Source organism: Melospiza georgiana, chromosome 2 (genome assembly GCF_028018845.1).
Source record: "Melospiza georgiana isolate bMelGeo1 chromosome 2, bMelGeo1.pri, whole genome shotgun sequence".
NCBI lineage: Eukaryota > Metazoa > Chordata > Aves > Passeriformes > Passerellidae > Melospiza > Melospiza georgiana.
The window spans coordinates 54,413,969-54,436,430 of record NC_080431.1 but is presented as its reverse complement, the minus strand read 5'-3'; the positions used below and the strand labels follow the sequence as shown (position 1 = coordinate 54,436,430).

At 43.9% G+C, this 22,462-nt stretch overlaps 1 protein-coding gene across 2 annotated transcripts; it reads right to left on the bottom strand.

Moving 5' to 3' along the window:
• Nucleotides 1-445: 445 nt before the first annotated feature.
• CDADC1 (cytidine and dCMP deaminase domain containing 1) lies at nt 446-13,848 on the bottom strand. 2 transcript variants are annotated; one of them, XM_058018866.1, is made up of 9 exons: nt 13,711-13,848; nt 10,138-10,232; nt 8,456-8,633; nt 7,031-7,609; nt 5,048-5,097; nt 3,863-4,032; nt 2,639-2,828; nt 1,960-2,020; nt 446-784 (listed from the first exon to the last, which is right to left on the bottom strand). In XM_058018866.1, the coding sequence occupies exons 1-9, from the start codon at nt 13,781-13,783 to the stop codon at nt 711-713; spliced, it is 1,470 nt and encodes a 489-aa protein (XP_057874849.1). In that variant the 5' UTR covers nt 13,784-13,848; the 3' UTR covers nt 446-710. The 2 variants fall into 2 exon arrangements, with proteins under 2 accessions (XP_057874849.1, XP_057874850.1); XM_058018867.1 differs by lacking the exon at nt 13,711-13,848 and having other exon boundaries at nt 8,456-8,627; nt 10,131-10,220.
• Between the last annotated feature and the right edge of the window lie 8,614 nt (nt 13,849-22,462).

Here is a 22,462-nt window from a genome sequence, read left to right as displayed (position 1 = left end):
AAATGCTTTTATGCCTGCCTCCAGAAACTGAGAAAAAGAAAAGCTAATTTTAGTCTTCATTAATTCAGATGGACTACATGTGAGGAAGCACATGGAGCAGCAAGGCAAGTACCAGAAAACTAAACAGCTCTGCTGTATGGTAGAAGTGTGTATGAGAGACAAGATTGGTCTCCAAACCATTTAGCTAGCAATGACTGCTATCCCAATGGTTTTGTGTCCATTATACTGAGAAGCAGACTCAGAAGCAAAAGCCACTTTCAAGAAGAGAGAGAGCTGCTGGTGATTATTTACCTACCATTTCCTAGAAGATTCCCTTGATGACTGTATTTGAAGAAGTACGGCTTATTTCTGCCATTTTCTAGCCCAGAACTTATAAATCCATTCCCTCAATCCATACCACAAGCAAATAAGACACCATTTTATTGTTACTCTGATCTACCACCAATGAACTTTCAGTTTTCTTTTTTAATGTGTTAAAAATGATCAGCCACCCAGTTACTTTCACAGAAAATACAAGCAGCATTTTTTCGCCAGGAGCTTCTAAATTAAAAAAACCTTCAGGTAATGCTGTAAAACATTTAAGACATCATAAATAAACTTATTCTAAAATTCACTTTCCAAACAATAAATAAAACTCTTCCTTATTTGAAAGTGCAAACAGGCTGTATTATAAAAAGTACGAAGCAAGACTGCAGGAAGTGCTTAATTATTCAGTAATGACCAAGACACAGTTTCTTGCTTTGGTGCTGCTGGTCATCCAGCGATTTTGTTTTCTGGACCCCATCTAAAGAAAAAAACATGCATGGACCATTAATACAACAGCAAGTATAGCCAATGCTCAGCATGGACAGGGACACTGGAGTAACACTGGGGGTGGGGAATGGGGTGGAGATTGTCTTCTTCTCCTTACAGAGGAACATGCAATAATCATTAGCTAACAGGAATACATCAAGGAAAGAGAGGAACTTAAACCAGTGCAGTATTGAAAATGCAGGCACACCACATGAAAGAAAATTGTATGAGAAATGAGCCCTGTTAAAAGCTGTCTAACAAAGTACCCCAGGATTAATCTTTCTCCAGCTGGGTCATTATGAGAGAGAGGGACAAACAAGCCCTAACGTTTTGCAGTGATCACTAATGCCATAAACACTACTCTGAGCCCTTCCCTCCCCCCTTCCCCCAGCCCACAAGGAAGTAGCTAACAAAACACCTTTTCCACTAATATATCTCAGTACATGATAGGAATTTGCTCAGAGTATGCGGCTATTTGTGTGCCACAAAAACTACCTTCAGTCTGTCTTACGCTCCTGACATAGTACTCAATGCATCTTTACACTGCATGTTCAAGCCTGAAGCACAAAAGTTATTTAGCTGCCATTTTCCATCTTGTTTTCCCCTCTGGATGAGTAACATTTTAATGATTGGTAGCTGACAGCAGATGCCTATGATGGGTCTGTTTTGTAGCACAAAAAGGCTTCAAAGTAAGACTCATCTAAACTCTGTTTTGAAAAGATGACAGGTCCCTTGCTACAGGGGTGTGTGTCAACAAGGATTTTGTGACTCTAAGGAGTCCAGTCCAATTTATCTTGAAAAATAATGATACTCTTTATAGAACACAATCTAAAATGTCTTTCTAGAACAAAAGTTAAAACATGATAAAGCAGTCTAAAATTATCTACATGCCAAACAGCATGTTGCTGACCTTCACAGTAGCATTGCTAGATTTTGCAATGTGTGTCAATGACAAGCATTTTGTTACAAGTTAGTTCACCTATTACAGTTAGTTATTACTATAACAGCTCATCTATTCAAAAACCTCAGAAAATGTTTCATAGCAAAATTTAACTCACTGAAATCAAGACTAAGACAAAACAATCTCAGAGGGAATCAGGTTAGTTTAAAATGTGATCTCACTTATTGGTTGCAGTCATAAAATGAATTAATGAAAAAAATACTTACTTTCCCTGGCTGTAGGGTCATGGAATTCAAGTGCATTAGTGTGCAATGGACTTAACTGCCACTGATAAAACAAGAAAAAAATGTTTACTTATTCCAGAAGACAGAATAAGGAGCTAAGTGAGACAGGAAAAGTACACTACAGGCCTTCACTGAAAGGCATGACCTGTGAGGTGGGGAATCAAGGACTCCCTCTTGAACACTCTTGCTTTGAGGACAAATGACTATTACAGCATGCAGATGTTAAAGCTGCTCACACCTACAGTGCTGCAGTCTGTCATGGAGACTGCCCTGCCTGCAGGTGCACTTGGCCACATTTGAAACCCACCACAGCTCTTTTGGGAGCTGCTGGAAGGATCAACAAAATCACACAGCAACCTCTGAAATCAGCTGTCATGCTGTGACAGGGGAGGCTCAGACAGAACTTCACCATGTGGAGAGACCACCTCCAACAACAGTGAGTTAGAGGGAAATCCTCCATGTAGATAAAGAGAGGGTCTTGCCCATCCTCTGGCACATGGCACAGCAGTGCTCCCCAGAACTGTGACAGAGCAACCTCTCAATTCCACTCACCTGACTAAACAGCACAGGACTCCTCTGTGCTGGCTGCAGATGACTGCTCACTCTACTCTCCCACCAATGCTGCCCCAGTTTTTAGAATACAGTGCATTTAGACACTTACTGTAAATTTGCTTACACCCTCAAGTTCATCAAACTTCATATACGATATATCTGCTTTCTTTTTTCCAGCATCATCATCTCCTGCATAGATCTGCTTGATACCAGCTCCTTTAATTAAAGGGACACATTCATCACATGGACATTTTGTTACAAATATCATGCTTCTCTCATCTGGCTTTATTTCTCGACACCTACAAGCAATCAGAAAACAGAATTTCAGAGTTTGTATCTTGGTAGTTTTCAATTGTTACAAATTTGATGCCTCAAAAAGCAAGCAAAGAAGTGTTATTTACTCTCAGAAGCAACTTATTTCTAATCAAGTGCACAAGTACACAATGGAATCTGGCTTGGTATCACTATCTGTGAACAACACCCATCCCGTGTCTCCACACCTATTATTGTTGGAAGCTTCACCAACTGCCACACTTCCTCATTTTGGTCTAGCAAGAACCAGAGCCAGTGGTTTGTATCTGAAGGATAACTGAAGGAGCCAATATCCTTTAAAACCCAAGTTCATATAAGAAATCTCAAGAAACCCTAGGAGCTGACTGTGCCAATATACATCCAAATTCTACACACAGGCATAAAAAAGACTGTGACTGCAATCCACAATTCATCACAGTGACATCATACATTGTCCTAGTTTGGGCTGGAATACAATTAATTTCTTCTCAGCAGCTGGTGCAGTGCTGTCCTTTGGATTTAGTAAGAGAATAATGTTGAAAACAGACTGATGTTTGAGTTGTTGCTAAGTAATGCTTACTCTGAATCAAGTGCTTTGATTCATATTCTGGCAGTGAGGAGCTGCACAAGAGGCAGGAACGGTGACCCAAAGTGGACCAAAGGATATTCCATGATAGAGTCACTCCCAGTATATCAACTGGGGGAGTTACCTAGAAGGGACATTGATCAGAGTTTGGTGATAGGGTAGGGCATTGATCAGTGGCTGGTGAGCAATTGTATTGTGCATTACTTGTTTTTACCTTGGGTTTCATTTTTATTATCATCTACTATTATTAATAAATTTTGCTTCAATTAAACTGTTCTTGTCTCAACCTACAAGTTTTACTTTTGATTCTTCTTCCCATTCCACTGGGGCAGGGGAGTGAGCAAGAGGCTGCCTGGTGTGTATCTTCCCCACTGGGCTTAAACCACAACATGCATTTATTGTGGAATTGTTTCCAAACCATCTCATTCTTCTCCGTGGTGAGAACAAACCCATTACCTGAATGTCAGGGCGTTCTGCTCCGCATGGATAATGTATCTGAACTTTCTGATTTCCCGATCTTTTTGCTTATCATCCATGTGTGGAAAATCAGCATATTCAGATCCAACAGGAAAGGCATTGTAACCACAGCCTACAAAATACATTGCTCCTGTTCCATCACAGCCTCTCTGCAACAGGAAACAAAGCATCAAATTTGGATGGTATTTTAACTGAGTTCTAAGTCAAAGTACAGTGGAATGCATACTTTTGCATGCTCAGACAGCTCAGCTCTTGCCAACTGCTCCATGCCTGTCTGAAGCTTTTCCACTGAGCCCTGTAGGAACTGCACAGGTGAAGTGTAACACCTCTGTTACCTGCACCAGGCTTTTGAGGCTTTCCTTTTGGCAAGTAATAATGACAGCAGGGACAGGAAGTCTGAAGGATTTAGTCCTTCCTTAACAATGCACATGATTAAATACAGCTGGAGTTCATCCCTGATGTGCCAGAGATGGTGTTTTGCCAGTCTTTTAACAGACTCAGTGACCAGGGGGCTGATAAGAGGCAACTGGTGATTGAAGTAAGAAAAAGAAACAAAATAGCCATAAGCAGCTGACGACGGAAGTGTTAAAAACAAATTAAGAGTATGTTGCAGCTGCATGAAGAATGAGGCCTCCTGGGACTGGTAACATGCATAAGCAGAGATACAAAGAACAAAAACTTTCTGTTTGGATGGGAAAAAGCACTGTAACAATATTCACAGAAAAATACAGCTTTGATCTAAAAAGGAATGTGCTTAAGCCCATACAGCATGTCACTGCAACAAATATCCTCAGGAGACCATCAGGCTATAATTGCACCTGTGCAGGGGCTCTGCAGGACACATACTGCCTGATCAGCAGCTGTGGCAACACCTTGTAGCCAGGATACCTGGAATAACTGACAATGACTGGGGAAGCGGGTGCACTAAAAATCCAGAGCTATTACATCTGGATTCCCATTTATTTTAGTAACTGTTGTAGTTACTAAAATAATTTCTACTTCTCCTTCATCTTAAAGCATTACAATGAATCAATCAACTTAGTTACTAAACCTGCATGTGTGTGCATGAAAAACAGAAGTGTATAAACTTAAAGGAAAATAACAAGGGCAAATCCAGTGTATGAATTGGTAAGTTCAAGAAAAAGTAACTTTTCCAATACTTACTGATTTTTCCTCTGCCCAAATAATAGCTCCAACTCCCGTTTTATGATCCTCTAAAATACATAATATTTTAGGAGTAAATAACAAATAAAGCACTTCTGAGTTACCTATACATTAACATATGACATCCTAGAGTAAGGAATAACATTTACTGTTGCTTTGTGAACAGGAGGAAAGAAATGCAGAAAGATTAAAAGCTTGTAAATCATATGATTCTACTGTAAAAGCTGGGTATGTTCTTACTGCAAGGCAGTCATTCTAAGATTTTGCTGTGTACATCTGTTCACAAATGAAATGAAGCAACCAACACATAGATAAGAAAATGCATGCCAAGAATATGTATGGGCAGGTTCACAAATGTGAGAGAGCTAACTCATAGAAACCTTCTTATTAAGTCATTAATTTAATGACTTAATTTCTGCTATTCTTTAAGTTTACGCTTCTTTGATCTGAAGTCATATAAAAATTAGGCCTATTTTATACCAAATTCAGAGACAAAATTTTAACAATTGGATTTTGGTGGTGTAGTCTATCACCACCATAGGAAAACTGGTACAGAGCTTTCCTTATGTGACTTGGATGGTTTTTATGGCGCTTGAAAATCTTCCCCAGTAGCTACTGATGAGAATCTTGAGCATATCAAGGAGAAAAACATTTCAGGCTTCCATTGATTAATATTGCAGAACACACTGTTTCCATTAATCATTTCCATCATCCTTAGTATCACTACCATATGCAGTAACTCAAAGAGGGTCTTTCCTGCCAAAGAGGTACTTTATCAAAGCTGTCTTCATCTATATTCTGCCTATTTATTAGACACTGATGAAGAGATGATGATAATGACTGATTAAACCAGCACATAAAACATCCTATGTTCTTGCTCCCTTTATATGCACCTATATAATAGTGTAAAGCACCTAAATATGTGTGTGAGCTGCTATTTATTTTAATTTCAATGCAGTACAATAAAAGTTGGCTCAAACCCCAGACCTGAGTCCAGGCTAAATACTACAGCTAAACCTGAATTTTGCTGCCCCAAGAGTACTCAAGCTTGGTCATTCCATCTTGTTCTGTATAATGGAAACTGTTCAAAGAACTCATAACTGGTTCCATGAAACTTCTGAATTACATCTAAAAAATGTCATTTCTGCAATTTTTGGAGACAAAATTTGCTGAGGGTACCTGACTTAACAGGTTGGGTTTCGATGGGTGTGTTGGGGGATTAGTTTTGGTTTAAGCTTTGTACATGGACTATTTGTTTGCTTACAATAGTTTAAAAAAAAGCAACTATCATATCTAGAGTACAAAAACATCTTTATGGAGTACCACCAAGTTTTCTGTTCTCTGGAAGAACTTATCACTTTCCTGCATTGGTAGCCAAAGAGAATAAAGAAGCTAACAGAAGTCATCTCTATCAAGGGAGAATCAATAACTATCTTTCTACATCAGAAACCTGGACATAAAACTCCAGCATCTGTGCAAAGAAAATCCCCACCAGACATATAAGCACTTCCACTAACAACATTAGGACTAGGAGACTTAATATAATGGTACTTAATGTCCTTCTGAAGGATATTATTTCAGTGCTTTTTTCTGAAGTGTACATAATCTGCTTGAAATATTGACATTTATTTGATAACAGAAGCATCTTGTGAGACTTCAGTAAAAAGAGCCTCAGAGCAGCTTGAAGAATTTAAATGTCATTCTGTTCTATTTTCCGTTGGGCATTGGACACATTGGCAGGGCAGGGTTTGCCAGCACTGTATGTGAAACACCTGCACTGATTTCCTCATGGAAAGCTTTCACACACAATACTGTGTGCCCCTGAGGAGTCTTTACTATTATTGTTGCACTCATTTCACACGTGTAGGAATGGCATTGAGCAGCTTGCTCAAGGAAGTATTTGGAAGAATAAGACTGAAACGAGGAACTCGCTCTACTGCTGAGCCCCCTACTGATCATTCCTTCACCCCAGTAAGGACTCACCTGTCCGATAGGCAAGCAGCCTGGCCTGTATCATGCAGTGCCTGGCCACGTCCTGGGGCAAACACTGATCCTCTGCCTCATTTGTTCGCTGGGATCCGCTCCTGTAAAACCCAAAGCATCCAAAGACAGGCACGCTGGCAGCCACTGACGCCAAGACCAAGACAAGATCTTTCATATTCTGTCTAAGGTTGCTGAAGTATGGGTTTTCACAGAGGTTCTCCAGTCCCATTGTCATCAATATTTGCTTGTGCATTTCCTCATTTGAAATTAGAAATAAACTTTCATACTCTTTTATTCTCTCTTGCCTACACGCAGTATAAAAGTCAGTGTTACAGTCAGGCTGTGATTTTGCTATTTTCTGAATAAAATCAAACTTGGTGGAAGTTTCTTCAATAAACTGTACCATGTAGCACACCAAAGGCTGAAGCAACACACACACACGAGCACGGCTGTTTGACTTCAGTCTTTCCACTGCTTTGGCATCCAGCTTTGCATCCTCAGTGCTCATTGGATTGGATACCTCGCTCTGCAAGCTGATTTCAGGATCTGCAGGCCAGTAAGAAATCCTGTTGACCCCAGCTGGAAGAGAAGATAATGCAGCAGAAGGAACCATGCAAGCACAGTGGAACATAAAGCTCATATTCAACACACTATTGTCTAACCCTGGTTTTGCTTCTTTAAGGCCCCAAGTCCTCCCTAAGGGGTGTCTAGACAACAAAAATGGCGGTAGATACAAGTATCAAGGGTTATCCAACTTGATAAGCAGACTACAGATAAAAAATTGAGTTACCCAAGTTCCCAGATCTTTGTGACTGCCTAATTTTGCATCTTACATACAACAGATAAATTAGCAACACACAAAAATAGTTAGCACTGACAGTTAGCACTCAGCAGCACATTGCCGCTGAGATTAAAAATCAATATTTGCAGAAGGGCTGTACCGGCAGATCCCATTTCTGGAAGTGAATGATCTGGTTTGTCTTCGTATCTCATGGGAAAGGAAACCATTAAGTACTCCCTGTGATTTCTGCATAAAAACCCACTCTTCCCTGGGGTCAGTGACAAGCAAAGGGAAAGCAAGGGAAAATACATCCATCTAGGCCTTGTCATGAGGCTTAGGGCTGCTCTGGCAGAGTGCAAAAGGACAGTCAGAACCTCAGCAGTGCCTCCCAGCCGAGAGACAAGCACCATCAGTAATAATGGTTGCAAATTACAGGGAAACAGGGTCTTGGCAGCAAACCCCAGTTTCTTGACCATCAGCTCCAAGAAATGTATATTCATTTTTTCCTTATGGAAAACATCAATGCACACTACACAAATCAGGGATTGGCATTCACAAGTGGGACAGTCCAAAGAGAAAACAGGCTTTCAGTTTATAATTACAAGTGTAACATTTACTCCCACTCTACTACAGTCATTGCTTACCATTTACAATCATTTTTAAACAAGTTGAACATGGTTTTCTGGAAAAATAAAGATCACAATTTTTAAGTCTTGATCCGTGTTTAATGAGTGCAATCTGGCCAGCATGCAAGTCTGGACTGGAGCAATGAAGACCAATAATCTTCATATTTTTCACCACAACCAGACCACTCTTCTTCACCTACAGAAAAAGGCATTATTATTATTTTACTCTTTTTCAACACTGATTCCATAAAGATGTTACATCTCTTCCTTGGATAATAGTAACCAACCAGCAGTAGAGCACAGAGCTCTTCAGTACAAGCCAATCATTAAACAATCTGCACTTTCCTAAGCATTTCTTCTTGTTGTTTTCTTTTCACATGTGCCGGTTAATATCAGGGTGCCGTGTCTCTGTCAAACTCCAAAGAAGGACTTCTCACAAATTCCTGATTTTTTCTGGTCATTTCTTTGCCCTTAACAAAATCCAGAAGTAGCATAGAAAATTCTGTCAATTATAGCTGGAAACTTCTCTGAATCAGCCAGCATCTGGAAATGCTCATGAATTTAATTTCTGTCTTAAGCCTGACTATCCTGGGAGCCAATAGCTTCCCTAGCTTTATTTCACCTCTTCATTTATGTAATGAATCCTGGTTCTAAAGAATCTTCCATGGAAGAAGTCTGCACACCACAGACAAGAGCTACTACATCTGGATTCCCATGTATTGTGAAAAAAATGGATAAAAACTAGTTTGATGAAGCTGGTGACACAGATCTCTTTAAGCAATCCAGCTGCTACTGAACACTGCTGCCTTAGATCTGTAAATTATTCAACTGCTTTGTGGTTACAGAAATGAGACTTCACTAAAGCCCTACGTACAAGCCAAGTGCCATTTCTAACTGAATTACTAAATTTCAAACTGCTTTTGACGGCTGTAGCTGCTGCTCATCTATTCCTCCTTCAGATCTAGCCTGGGACATACCCAGCTCCGAAAATTAGGCCTAATTGCCACTCAGGTTATTCTCCTATCTCTTCTTGCCCTGGCTGATACATGTGCTATGGATCTTAGCACATGGGTATGCTCTGCACAATGCAGTTATCATTTAAAAGCCCAGTAACAACTCTGATCACAACAGGACATCCTGTTCCAGGTCAGTCTGAAAATGCCTCTTGACTTTGAAGAGTAACTGGTTACAGTTTAGAAGACCCACTCTCAAGGGCAGCTTCTTTTCCTTGTCACTAAAGTAGTTACCAGAAGTTCTTGACCAGCAAACATTTCAAGTACTCGTGTACACCTCCACGGTATAAAGGAACTGTTCATCTACAGGCATGAACATTGTAACTCTACAAGAGTCTCTCTGCACCAACAACCATACTGACTTTCCACACAGGGTACATACCACACCTCCTTTGTCATGCTCTTTAAAACACTGGCTGATTTTTAGTACTTGCCTCACCTCTTGGGGTAAGTATCTTGCCTTTCACAGTTTTTCAGAAAGAGCATGCTATTTAGCCATCTTGCTATTTTTCTCCTACTACTGGATTTTTTTCTACTTCTAAGAAATATTTGAAAAAAGTTTACTACATTTGGTTGTTTGGGTTTTTTTTTTCATCTGGACTATGTGTCATCTAAAGAGCAGTTGGGTTAAATTCACTGAAGGAGCCCTTCAGAAAGACCAATTAACAATAAGCACAGACATTTTACCTGGGATTTTTTCTGCTGCTCATGTGAGGGAAAGAGCTCCATCCAGAGACTTAATAAAGTAAAAAGATTGACCTTAGAAAGTCTTGGCATTTGACCTGTTTTGAAAAAAAAAAGAGAAATATTTATTAGAGAATTTTTATAAAGAAACTCCATATTGCTGAACATTATTTTTCAAGTCTTTAATACCACAGCTGCTACAGAAGCTGGTTCTGCTCTTGCAGCAGCTACATCCACACCATCCCTTTCAGGGCAGTTATTGCCAACTCATGATGCTCACATCTAGATGCAGAGATCAGATTTGCACAACAAGAAGAGCTGGTGAAATTTCCACTGAGCTTCAGTGAGTTTGTTGGACTCAGAGGGGTAGAGCAGAAATCACAGATCAGACCATCAGACCCCACAAAACTTAATGTGCTCAAATGACTCACAGATGCTTAGAGAAATCTGAGACAGGTTCTAATTCAGCTTCAGGCTCACCACAGAAGAGGGCAAAAATATCCAGGCACACACATCATGATCTTACACTGATGCCTGCAGCAAGAAAGGATGAGCTATTGTGAAACCTTCCAGTTACATCAGTTCTGGAGATCCTGCTTCTGGATTCTCACAGTCTGCTTAGATTTTGGCTAGCTTTTTTACAAAAATTTAAACCTTTTGCTCAGGCTGTCACTTCTGACAAAATATCCAAATGCAAAAATCCCTTCTCAGAGCACCACCTTGTGCTGTGCTTCTAGTCCAAATCTGGAAGTTGTCCTGTGAGGGCCAGCACAACTCAGCACTACTGAGTGCCCCACAAAGGAAAAAGGAGGAAGCCCTGACTGTGCTGCTCAGTAAAGCTTGCACCGTTCCAGATGTAAAGCTATCTTGCCTCACACTTGGCAAGAAGTTTATAGTCTTGGAAATATCTCCAGTCCCCATTTCAGGGGTGCTTACAGAGAGCTGTAATGAACACATATTCCTCTGCAGGTCTCACATGTGCTGTCTGACAATAGTAGTATTTCTATCTTTTCCCACACATGTTACAGTGTTTGCAAAGGAGGTAATGGCAGTGGCAAGAATGGAACAGAACAGAGAAAAACATTTGTTAAGTAGGTCTAGCAGCTTGGAAGAGATATAATCAGATACTAAGATTGCCTAGCTGAGGGAGAGGTTAGTTTAATGACACGTCTGTGAACCCAAACAATTAGAACAACAGATAAACATATGCAATCCATGACTGAAACACCATTTTCAGATGGTATTTTAGCAGCTTTTTTCACACATAAGAGTGGTTTGGAAAGCAAATATGGGCCTGTCAGCAGCACTATCTGATGCCACATTATCCGCTGTTCCTGAGGCTGCCCAGCTCTGCTACCCCACTTGGCACCAGCACTGCAAGGGGCACCTGTTAGCACAGTCAGATACGTGTGCTAGAAATGGCAAGAGGCACACACCAAGACCTGCTGTCACCTGTACTAAAAGCAAACAGTAAAAAGAAAGTCTACAGGCCACACCGAAAGAAGCAGAATCTGTTTTGTTAAATGGGCACTTGAGTTCATTCTCATTACAGCCCCTGTTTACTCCTGTCATGGCACACACATGCACAGTTCCCAAGAGGCAAGGTAAAACCAACAGTGCAATTTATACCAATGCAAACACACACACCTTTGTGTTTTCTACAATGGCCCACAATGTGGCACACAGAGTAGACTAAAACTGCATGCACCACGAAATAGTTTTAATTACTCTTTGTTTTCTTGCACCTAACCCAAATGTGACCTCTCAAATGCATGGGAAACAAACTGAAGAACATCCTGACATGAATTTATATTGAGAAGCAGGAAAATATTCTGAAGAAGGAAAGATCTTTAGTTACAGTTATCATATTTGAGTGTTTGCATCTTACCTCAGGCAGTTAAACATTCCCTTAGGTTCAACAGGATGAAGAGAAGGCTGGTTAAAATGGACTGGAAAATAGGCAGAAGATGCCTTACAGAATTAAAAGCAACTGCAGAAGACTGGGGAAATAAAGGAATCAGGCTCTCTGCTACACAGAGCAAAGACACATAAGAGGAGTGATCTCTCCAGGTGCATCAGGCCCACCTCACACAAAGGTATGATTTTATTCCTCCTAGTTATGGATCTTGCTTCAGTGAGGCGAGGCATGCTCCAGGGAAAGTGTGTGTGTGTGTATGTGTGTGTGTGTGGAGGCTGGTGCCATAAACCCTGCTGCACCTGGAAGCCAACAGGAGCAGGGCACAGCCTACCCGGACATGGCTCGGATCCAGGATTGTGTCCTGCCAACAATGCAGGAGTTCCTAGCCCAAAGCCTGAAAGCTTCTAACAAGTGCTTGACACCAAGGAGGAAGCTTCCACTGACATCATTCTGCTGCCTGGGAAAAGGAAACTAAAACCCATTTTCAGATTTAATAAATTTTGCTTGCTTGGAAGCAGGCTTTCCACGAAACTGGGATGAAACAAAAGTCATATGTCCACCCAGGAGAGCTGGCTGCCCTGCCATGGTGCTGAGAACCACATATACATCACATCTGTATGCACACACCACTCCCTTGGGACACAGCAGTGGGGTCTGTGCAATCTACCAGCATCTGTTTCTCCTGGGCACCCCCAGCCCTGTGAGAAAGTTGCTCTCTACCAAACCCATACCATAGGCCTGCTGTGCAGTTACTTAGAAAACCCTGCAGGTGAGCATTTTCCTGCACATTGCATTGTATGCACATTAAATATACCTGGTATAGGGCAAGAAATTGCTGTAATGGGATAGAAAGGGGGAGCAAAATACAAACCTATGTTATCAAAAGGCCCTCGTGGAGAAGGGTGTTGTCAAGAAGGACTGGGGGAGGATGGAGAATATATATATATATGTATATGTATATATTTATTTATTTATTTATTTAATTTATAGATATATGCTAAAGATACTACACAAATAAGTATATATATCCTTTATGTATACATACACACACTGTATATGTAGCATAAATGTACACACACACACTATAAATATATAGTATCAAGTGCATATAAATATATATATATATATAAAGTATCTGTATTCTTATGTACTGGAGATATGCTATCTATACTTATACGCATATTTACTTATGAAAGTATAGGTACATATAAGTACACAGATACTTTATATATACACACACGTACATATATGCATATATATACACATATGTAGATATATGTATATTTATGTATATATACACATTACTGCACTGTCTGTGGCGGTCAGGAGCACTCTGTGAAGCATCACCGGCAGAGAGGGACAGTGCAGTCCCCCTGCTCTCCGAACAGCCCCGGTATGAGGCTGAAAGTGTCCCCTGAACAGAGGACAGACCAGGCGGTCCCTGGAAGGACCCGGTGGGTGAGGCGAGACCCGCGAGGGGCCGGTCAGCGCACACCTCCCTCACATAAACCCAACCACCCACCCACCCGGCCCGGCCCGGCCCGGCCCGGCCCGGCCCGGCCCGACCCGGCCCGCCGTCAGCGCCGCGGGGCCACGGTTCCGTCACGGCGGGCCAGGGCCAGGCCCGCCCTCCTTCCCACCCCCGCAGCCCGGCTCACCGGCCATGCTGTCGGTCTGCGTGCTCGCGGCTTTCACCCGCGGCCCGGCCGCCGTCTCCTCCGCGCCGTGCATGGGTATGGGTATGGGTGCGGGTGCCGGTACCGGAGCCCCCCCGCCGCCGGCCCGCACCTCCCCAAGGGCGGTACCGCCCCCATGGCCGCCCCCGGGGCGGGGCCGTTCGCACGGCAACGGCCGCTGACGGGCGGGCACCCCAACCAATGGGAAGCGCGAACGGCGGGGAGGGCGGGGCTCGGAGGGGCGGGGCGGTGGCTCCCAGAGGGATCCGCGCTCCGTAGCGGGAAGTTAACGGGGACACGGGGACACAGGGAGAAGGGCACGCGGAGTGCGCCGCGCTGGAAGCGGCCCGCAAGGATCAACCAGTCAGCTTCTGGCTCGGCACAGCACCACCCCCAAGAGTGACACCATGCGCCCGAGAGCACTGTCCAAACGCTTCTCGAGCTCTCTCGGGTTCCAGTGCCCAACCACCGTGTGGGTGAAGAACCTTTTCCTGATATCCAACCTAAACCTCCCCTGACACAGCTTCGGGCCATTCCCTGGGGTTCTGTCACCGGTCACCCCAGAGAAGGGATCAGTGCCTGCTCCCCCTCTTGCCCTCCCGAGGAAGCTGTGCCTGCCATGAGGGCTCCCCTCAGTCTCCTCCAGGCTGGACAGCCCAGGTGCCCTGAGCCGCTCCTCACACGGCTTCCCCTCAAGGCCTGTATTCGTAGCTCTCTTTTGGGCACTCTCCAACAGAACCACAGAAGAAGACTCTCAGAATATTCTGAGTTGGAATATTCCACCAGGATCAAGTCCCGCTCTTGCTTGAATGGGATCCCAGAAAGTTATTTACTGCAACAGGGGGCTCAGCTGCAAAATGGTGCAGGTGGAGCAAAGAGAAAAGCCTCTGCTACTTTTTGTGCTGTGAGGGACCTGGGGGCTGTGCTCTGACAGGTTATTCAGCTTTCATCAGAGGTGTCTAGAGGGACCAGCCTTCATTAAAAAGCTCTGCTGGGCATCTGTATAAACCAAGGCATCTGCTTGTGACCTCTGCGCTTTTTCAGAGCCTCTGAGGTGGTGTTTAATGTCCCCACCATTTTTTTCTATATATCAGGGCATGTAAAATCTTCTCTGTGGATACATTTTGGAGGTATATCCATAAACTGCTGTCATGTATAAAACCCCCAATAATTATTCAGAGTCAGTGACAAAAAAGATCCCATCTTGAAGAGTTTCAGAAATCTTAGACCATCTAGACAAAAAAGATTAAGGAATAGAAGGACTGAAAATTAATAAAAGAATTCCTGAAGATTTAGGTCAGGAATTCCTGACCAGACCTTTGCTGAATTCTGTGTTAAAATAGACTGTATCAAGCAAAAGGGTAACACCTTTCAGTACATTTTTCTCCTGGTATCCCCAAACCAAACCAAGATTTGCCAGAAGTCTCTCTGCTCTGTTACACCTTGAAGAAGTTTTTCCCCCCCTCCCTGTGTTATAGAAACTTCTTTTTTCACAAGTAGCTTGCTGATTCAGACACAGTACTTGACTTGTGTGCTCTAGGGTTTCTGTTTAGAGCTGGGCATGGAGGCGGGCTGTTTGAGGGTCAGTAAGCCTGCAGTCAGTGGAAATCAAAGAAAGAAAAGACATAGAAGAAAGGGAATAAAGGAGAAAGATGGAAAGAGAGATGGAAAGATGGAAAGAGAAGTGGCGGAAGGAAGTGGTGGAAGGAAGTGGCGGAAGGAAGTGGTGGAAGGAAGTGGCGGAAGGAAGGAAGTGGCAGAAGGAAGTGGCGGAAGGAAGTGGCGGAAGGAAGGAAGTGGTGGAAGGAAGTGGCGGAAGGAAGTGGCGGAAGTGGCGGAAGTGGCGGAAGTGGCGGAAGTGGCGGAAGTGGCGGAAGGAAGGAAGGAAGGAAGGAAGGAAGGAAGGAAGGAAAGAAGGAAGGAAGGAAGGAAGGAAGGAAGGAAGGAAGGAAGGAAGGAAGGAAGGAAGGAAGGAAGGAAGGAAGGAAGGAAGGAAGGAAGGAAGGAAGGAAGGAAGGAAGGAAGGAAGGAAGGAAGGAAGGAAGGAAGGAAGGAAGGAAGGAAGGAAGGAAGGAAGGAAGATCCCATCTTACAATGGCTTTTAATCTAATTATGATCTTGAATTGGAAAGCTCCCACTGACTGGATTGGGACTAAAGGATTTGCTGCTTCTGTTTGCTTGCATCGAAAGCTGCAGGTAAAGCTAGAGGGCAGCAGACAACAGCATCTCTGTGGAGCATGAAGACGGTACTCATTCGCTCCAGAACCAGGAGAAATCATGCCATTCCCCAATATTTGTTGAAAGGAAAATGGCACCAACTCTACTGCAGAAATCATTCCTGCCCAGGGACTAAGTGGGCTTCTTTTGGCAAGATTACAGTGGAGAAGATGATGGTAGTAATGAGGAAAAGTGGGTCTTAGTCTTACTGTTCTTTTATATACAATTCAGGGCAATTCAACATTTCTAGTTAACCAGCGTGCTGCCCTCTGAGCTTCAATTTTTATAATTTACAGATTGGCAAGAATTTCTGGATGGGCCTTTTCTCCTTAAAAGAGACCTGCTGAAAAAACCTACTGCTTCTCTCAACAGCTGCAATTTGTTCCTGCATCTCTGTCTTACAAACCCAATTCATTCAAGTGATTGGTTGCTTAACACCCCTTTCCCCTCACCCTTTTTTTCTTTACTCAGCAGACCCTTTTGCTTGGATGTCCCATTTGAAGAGTCCCAGAAGGCTGTCATTGCTGATATGTTGTGTTTTGATCTGATAGATGTGAGAAAGCAAAAGCTCTCTCTGCCACAATGCCCTTTGGAAGTTGTCATACCCCTTGTGTTCTCATACCCCTGGTGTGTTCCCATTTGTGCAGGTACCTTCTGATACACAGCTAGGAAGCTGTGTGATCATCTTGGCTGATGACTTTCAGGATTTATCCTTTGCAATAATTTAATAGCCATTTGGTATAGCAACAGTGCTCACTGTTTAAATTTACTGAGATGTTTTGCTTGGCTTTTATGGTGCTTCTTGTATCGCTGTTAGTACGTTTTTGCACCCTCATCTTCATGGTATCAGTGGACTGAAAATCTCATTCCCCATCACCATCTCTTTTGGGATTGATTTGCTGAGAAAACTTATTCCTGCATTGCAGTTACTTGCTTTGCAGTATTTTTCTGCATCTGTGCTCTGCAGGTTTTAGATCCTGGATTCAGGTTTCAGATCCTGGATCCAGGTTTCCTGCACTACCATCAACTCTCTTAAGGTAGATAACTTCACACCTACCTCAAAATTCTAGCTGGAGTATAATGATAAACAGTGAAGCTGTTAATCTGTTTAAAGACTAGTAAGAAGAACTTATAGTGCTTATTCTTGGGGATTTGGATGTTTATTAATCTCTAGGAGTTCTACTTTGACTTTTGTTTTGCCTTCTGGATTAAAAAACAAACCCTGTCCTCTTAGAAAGCTTTATCTGTGAGCTGTTAAGCATCTGTAACAGCTAGGCCCATCAGTTCATGTAGGAAATATCTGGTATTTGTTAGTACCATGCAAACACAACAAGGTGCTCTTTTTATCTCTTAACACCCCTTGCATAAATGACCTTGGAAGAGATGTGCTTGCTTTACAAAGCAGCGTGCTGAAGTACGCGCAGTGGGAAGGGAAGTGTTGGAGTGTGTGGTGGCAGGAGCGTGATTTGTGATGGCTGTGCTGCTGAGCAGGGAAACCTGCCCTGAGCAGGAGCCCCTCCAAGAGCCTCTGTCTTTATCCCTCACTGCCTCTTCCACTGCTTTGTAAAACAGCAAGATTAGGAGTCATGTAAAAGTCAATTTGACAACAGTGAAGGCAGCATCTGTCAACTCTATGTCATGGAGACAAAAAAAATGTTTTTGCAAATTCTCTGCCTGTCTCCTGCTGTAGATGTTGTAGGCCCCAGTCCCTGCTTTGTGAGGGGGACTGCAGTGCCCTGCCATGTTGGTGGTGCATGGCACCATTGAGACTTTTTTTATGAGCAGCTTTTTCCTCACTGGGTCACTGAAAGCAGCCAGTGATGCCTCTTTCTTCTTTCCTCCAAGCAGGGCCAGGTTTGTGCAGCCAGCCTGGAAGCGATTGCTTCTGCAGTTAGCTACAGATACTTAGAGTCAAACGCTTTCCTGCTGATGCCTTCTGGTAAACAACAACCACTGAGGCACAGCAGAGGTGTTTTTTGGGGTGGTGAGTGAACATCCTTTGGCTGCACCAGGGTTGCTCCCAAATGGCACCAAGCACTATCAGGATCCTTTGTAGCTCAGCATCCCCTTTGAGTTTGCTCCATTGGCTCCAACATGAGTGTGAGGTCCTGGTCACTCCACACCACCCTGCCCTGTGGGTCTGTGACCCAACTCATTCATGGTCCAGCTTCCCTGAAACACAGGTGTGGGATTTTGCTCCCTGTTGTTTGTGCAATAAAACTCAGTTTTAAAGGTTCTGTTGTGTAAATATCCCAAAGACTCTCCAGTACAAAACCAGCACCCTTTCTGCTCTTCCAGTCTGCCAGCTCACAGAGGGAGTTTCTTCCAAGGTTGTCTTTTTTGATGACCATCAGTTGTAATGCAGTGATGTGTGCTGTCAAATGGGCTAACTTGGATATTTCTCTCTTTATGTAACAGAAATTACCTGTCAATTTTTTCTTACTGGCATGTGTTTCCTTTGACAGCCTCGTCCCATGTTTGGTTGACAAGAAGGCAATAAATCAATTTTGTTTTTTTATTTAGAAATAAATGCATTATTCCTAGAGCCCAGACTAAAATGTAATACATTTGACATTTCCACACAGAGGCATATTACTCCTCACACACACTGCACTTCACAAAGCAAGAGGTGTCTGAGAAGAAGGAAACCAAATGAAAGTGAGGAATCTGGCTAGTACAAGCTTCTGGTGAGCTGTAGTTTCTCAACAACAGCTGTAAAATGGACTGAAGATCAAATCAGTAACTGAAGGGAAAATACATAAGGAGGGAAGCGTTTATGGGGAAGAAATGGATCTGGGTGGATCCCATATGTGTGGTAGGGGAGTTCTGCTCCATGGGACCAACTCCTTGCTGGAGTGGTCCATGCTTTTCTGTGTTTTTCTTTGCCTTTCTCAGGCTTGTCTCAGTCAGGGCTATTTTGAGCCATGTCCATCCTTCACTTCTTTCTAGTCCCCAGGCTCTGCAGGAGAGATCTCCCTTCCCAACAGGCAGCATGGGAAGGAGCAAACATTTCTTTGTTCTGAGTCTGTCCCTTCTGCATCTTTGTGCTAACTTCCCAGAGGCCAAAAAACTGGCCTACCACTCTGTGGGAGCAGCTTCCCTTGTCTCAGCTGCCTTATCTCACAGGCTTGCTCTGGAGGAGCAGAATGCCGTGGGCAGGTGGATGAGATGATTTCCTGGCACAAATACACTCGTCCAGGTCAGTCCAGCAGGCTCTGCTAAGGTTTGTTGAAGTCTGTGAAGAGGTAATGCCTACAAACCTCAAATGAAGTCCAGGGCTGGGAATGCTGCCTGACTTGGCAGAATTGAAACCCTTGAATAAGAGAATGTTCCCTATGCTATGCTCAGCTGCTGTAGGAGAGGGGAAACTCAGCCTCTCTGCACATTCCTCCTCTTCTGTGGCTGTGGACAGCTTGTGCTTCCAAACTTGTTCAAAACACAACTTGTCTTTGGGGTGTATTTGCGCAGCACAGACGAAAAGCAGACCTGGACTCAAATTAGGGAACTGATTTCCTTGTTAAGATGGGGAAAATTTGTTGCACAGGAGCCACACATTTGTTGGGCATATGCTTCCCTTTATAATCAGTTTAGCTGCAAGCTGGGCAGTGGTGGTATCCTTGATTTATAGCAGACACCAGGTCATTTTTGTTCCTTTCGAGGTTTCCTGACATTGCTTTGCAACCTCTGCAAAGCTTCAGAGTGCAGAAACATTACGCAGAATTACACAGAGTACTCTGAGCTGAAAGGCCCCCACAAGGATCATTGAGTCTAACCCTTAAGGGAATGGCCCAAACAGGGATTGAACCCACTTGCAGAGGCCTGGTGTGCTTGGGTACCCCTGATACAGCAACAGTCCTGTGAACTGTCACAGGCTCTGTGAGATGACACCACAGCTGAGTTTCTGAGAGCACTCTGAGTCACAGAGCTGACTTGCTTTTGCTGTGGTGAAATGCTGCTCCTTGTCACGGGGGATGATGTAAAATAAGTTCTGGAGGGGGGAAAATGTTACTTTTATTCTTTCTCCGCCTTCTCTCTCTTACTCTGGCCAGAGTAGCTGTCACCTCTGATACAGCAACTGCACCAACCTCCGCAGGGATGTGCGTGCCTCATGTTGCAACAACACACTGGTGCTGGTTCTTCCATTCCAGGTAAATATACCCTCCCATGTGGCTTGCATTTCTGTCACTTCATACTGGTTTTAGTGATTGCCACTGGTTTAGTGATGCATCTAAAACCATCCCAGGCTGGTTCACTGAGCTGAATTTTGGCTCTTTGCTAAGGACAGTGGTATTTGATGGAGTCTCAGGTTTAGGACACCTGACTTCAGCCCACACTGAAGGTTGACCTTGTGGATACATCCCTGGTTGCCTGCAGGGGACATGCTGGGGTTGAGGGAAAACACTGAATTTCCTCTCCTGCCCTGCCTGTGGGCCCTAGGACAGTGTCCATGAGGGGCCATGGGGAGCGATGGAACCTCTGCAAGGGCTTTACATGGCCTTCATATCTTGGGAAAAAATTGACCCAGCCCTTCTTAAGGGTTAATCTGTTTTTAAGATTAGCTCACACAGAGGTGCTGTTAAAACTTTAAACAACTTCAATGTGAGCTCATACAGGCTCATGGCTGACAGGGAAAGGCTGTGGTCGAAGCATCTGGCTCCCTACCAATCCCTGGCAGCCTGGATGAGCCCCTTGGCAGAGATGTTCATCACAGACAGCTTCTGAAAGAGAAATAAATGAATCCATCTGGTGAATTCTGGCTGGGGGAAGGAAAGGGAAAAGGAGGGAAAGCAGACAGCATTATCTGTCCTCCACAGCAGGGGAAGGAAGATTGAAGTCCAAAAGTGGAGATAGAAGGAGCAGGGACTCATTTTTGAAAAGGAGCAGCATGCAAATGGGGTGATCTGAGGGGAAGATGAGGCAAGTGAGAGGCAGGACAGAGTTGTCAGCCCCACTGTCCTCTCTGAGGACATATGCCACCCCTATCCTGGGTATATACCATTGAGTTCTGCTGTTCCAGGGGACCTGGAAGTCCCCAGCCTCTGGGAAGGAAATTGAGATAACACGTAGGGCAGCTCTGATCCTGGCTGTGGGGAGCTGAGGACGTGGACTCTTGGACGTGTGCAGCCCCAGGAAAAACAAAGCAGTGTTGCTGCTTGGAGCTGCTGCAGGAGGAGATTCCAGCCTCATCTCTGTTAGGTACTTCCCAACCTGGACAGCCATTTTCTGATTCAAAACTGGCTTTCTTAAACACTCTGGAAAACTTAGGCTTTGGTGGCATGCTTGAAGATGTGTGTGGCCCACAGAAGCACCGGATGACATCAGCCTTAACATTTTGGGTCACCACAGTAGGGTTCCCACAGTAGGGACACTGAGCAGAAGACAGCACTGCTTTTGCTTCCCAGTGTTTTGAAGCTCAGTTTGAGGTTCCATCAGTGACGTCTGGGCAGGCACCAGAGATCTTTGGTCCCCTGGTATTCACTCAAATGCTGTAAGCCCTCATCTGCCTTGTCATGAGAACCACCAAGCCTGCCTCAGCAGTAAACAACAATGCAACAACTGGACTTGAGCCTGTGGAAAATGCTGTGCTTTGCCTGATGGAAAATCTTTTAACATCTACTGGTACCAAGTGAACAGGTGGTTAAATTTTGTGTCTGCTCCCCAACTCCTCGAATGCAAACTTTTTCCCCACTTGCCGTGTTTTCCCCCAATTTTCTTCTGAGTTCCAGGACATCCCCACCAAAGCTCAAGTGCAGCATCACAGGCAACCAGGAGCATATAGCAACAGTAAACCAGTTTGTACATAGTTCCCTAAAGCAGTGAAATACACTTCTGGATACTAATTTTATCATAGAATTGGCCTATTCTGGCAATGTTAAGCCTGCTCCTAAACCAAATAGAAAGTGGCACCCCAGGGATGCTGGGGTTTGTTCCCATCAAACTCGACTGATCCAAGGCCAAGACCATGTTTGTTGGTTTAACTAATTCAGAGCAGTTTGGGCCATTTTATACCTATTTGCTTTCCCTCTTACTTTATATAATCCCTTTGTTTGCTGAGACAGCCTTAGGCTTTGTGTTTCCTGTGGGAGTGATGGAGCACAGTGACAAATGGAATTTTAAGGGGAATGACTGTGGGAAGGAAACATGTCCCTGCACCTCTCTGTTTGCCAGGCCAGCTGCACATGGAGACAGCATCACTCCAGCAAGTAAAAGAGCAGCTTTAAACTTGAGAGATCTTTGTTCACCTGAGTGCAGCAAACCTGTCTAAAACATTCCTTCCTTCCTTCCTTCCTTCCTTCCTTCCTTCCTTCCTTCCTTCCTTCCTTCCTTCCTTCCTTCCTTCCTTCCTTCCTTCCTTCCTTCCTTCCTTCCTTCCTTCCTTCCTTCCTTCCTTCCTTCCTTCCTTCCTTCCTTCCTTCCTTCCTTCCTTCCTTCCTTCCTTCCTTCCTTCCTTCCTTCCTTCCTTCCTTCCTTCCTTCCTTCCTTCCTTCCTTCCTTCCTTCCTTCCCAGAGCTCTGTC

Coding starts and splice junctions, on each gene's coding strand:
- CDADC1 (XM_058018866.1), bottom strand. CDS start 13,783: ATGCACGGCGCGGAGGAGACGGCGGCCGGGCCGCGGGTGAAAGCCGCG. Junction 7,610..8,455: donor TTTAAAAATGATTGTAAATG/GTAAGCAATGAC, acceptor CTTCTCTTCCAG/CTGGGGTCAACAGGATTTCT. Junction 2,021..2,638: donor AGGGTGTAAGCAAATTTACA/GTAAGTGTCTAA, acceptor TTGTTTTATCAG/TGGCAGTTAAGTCCATTGCA.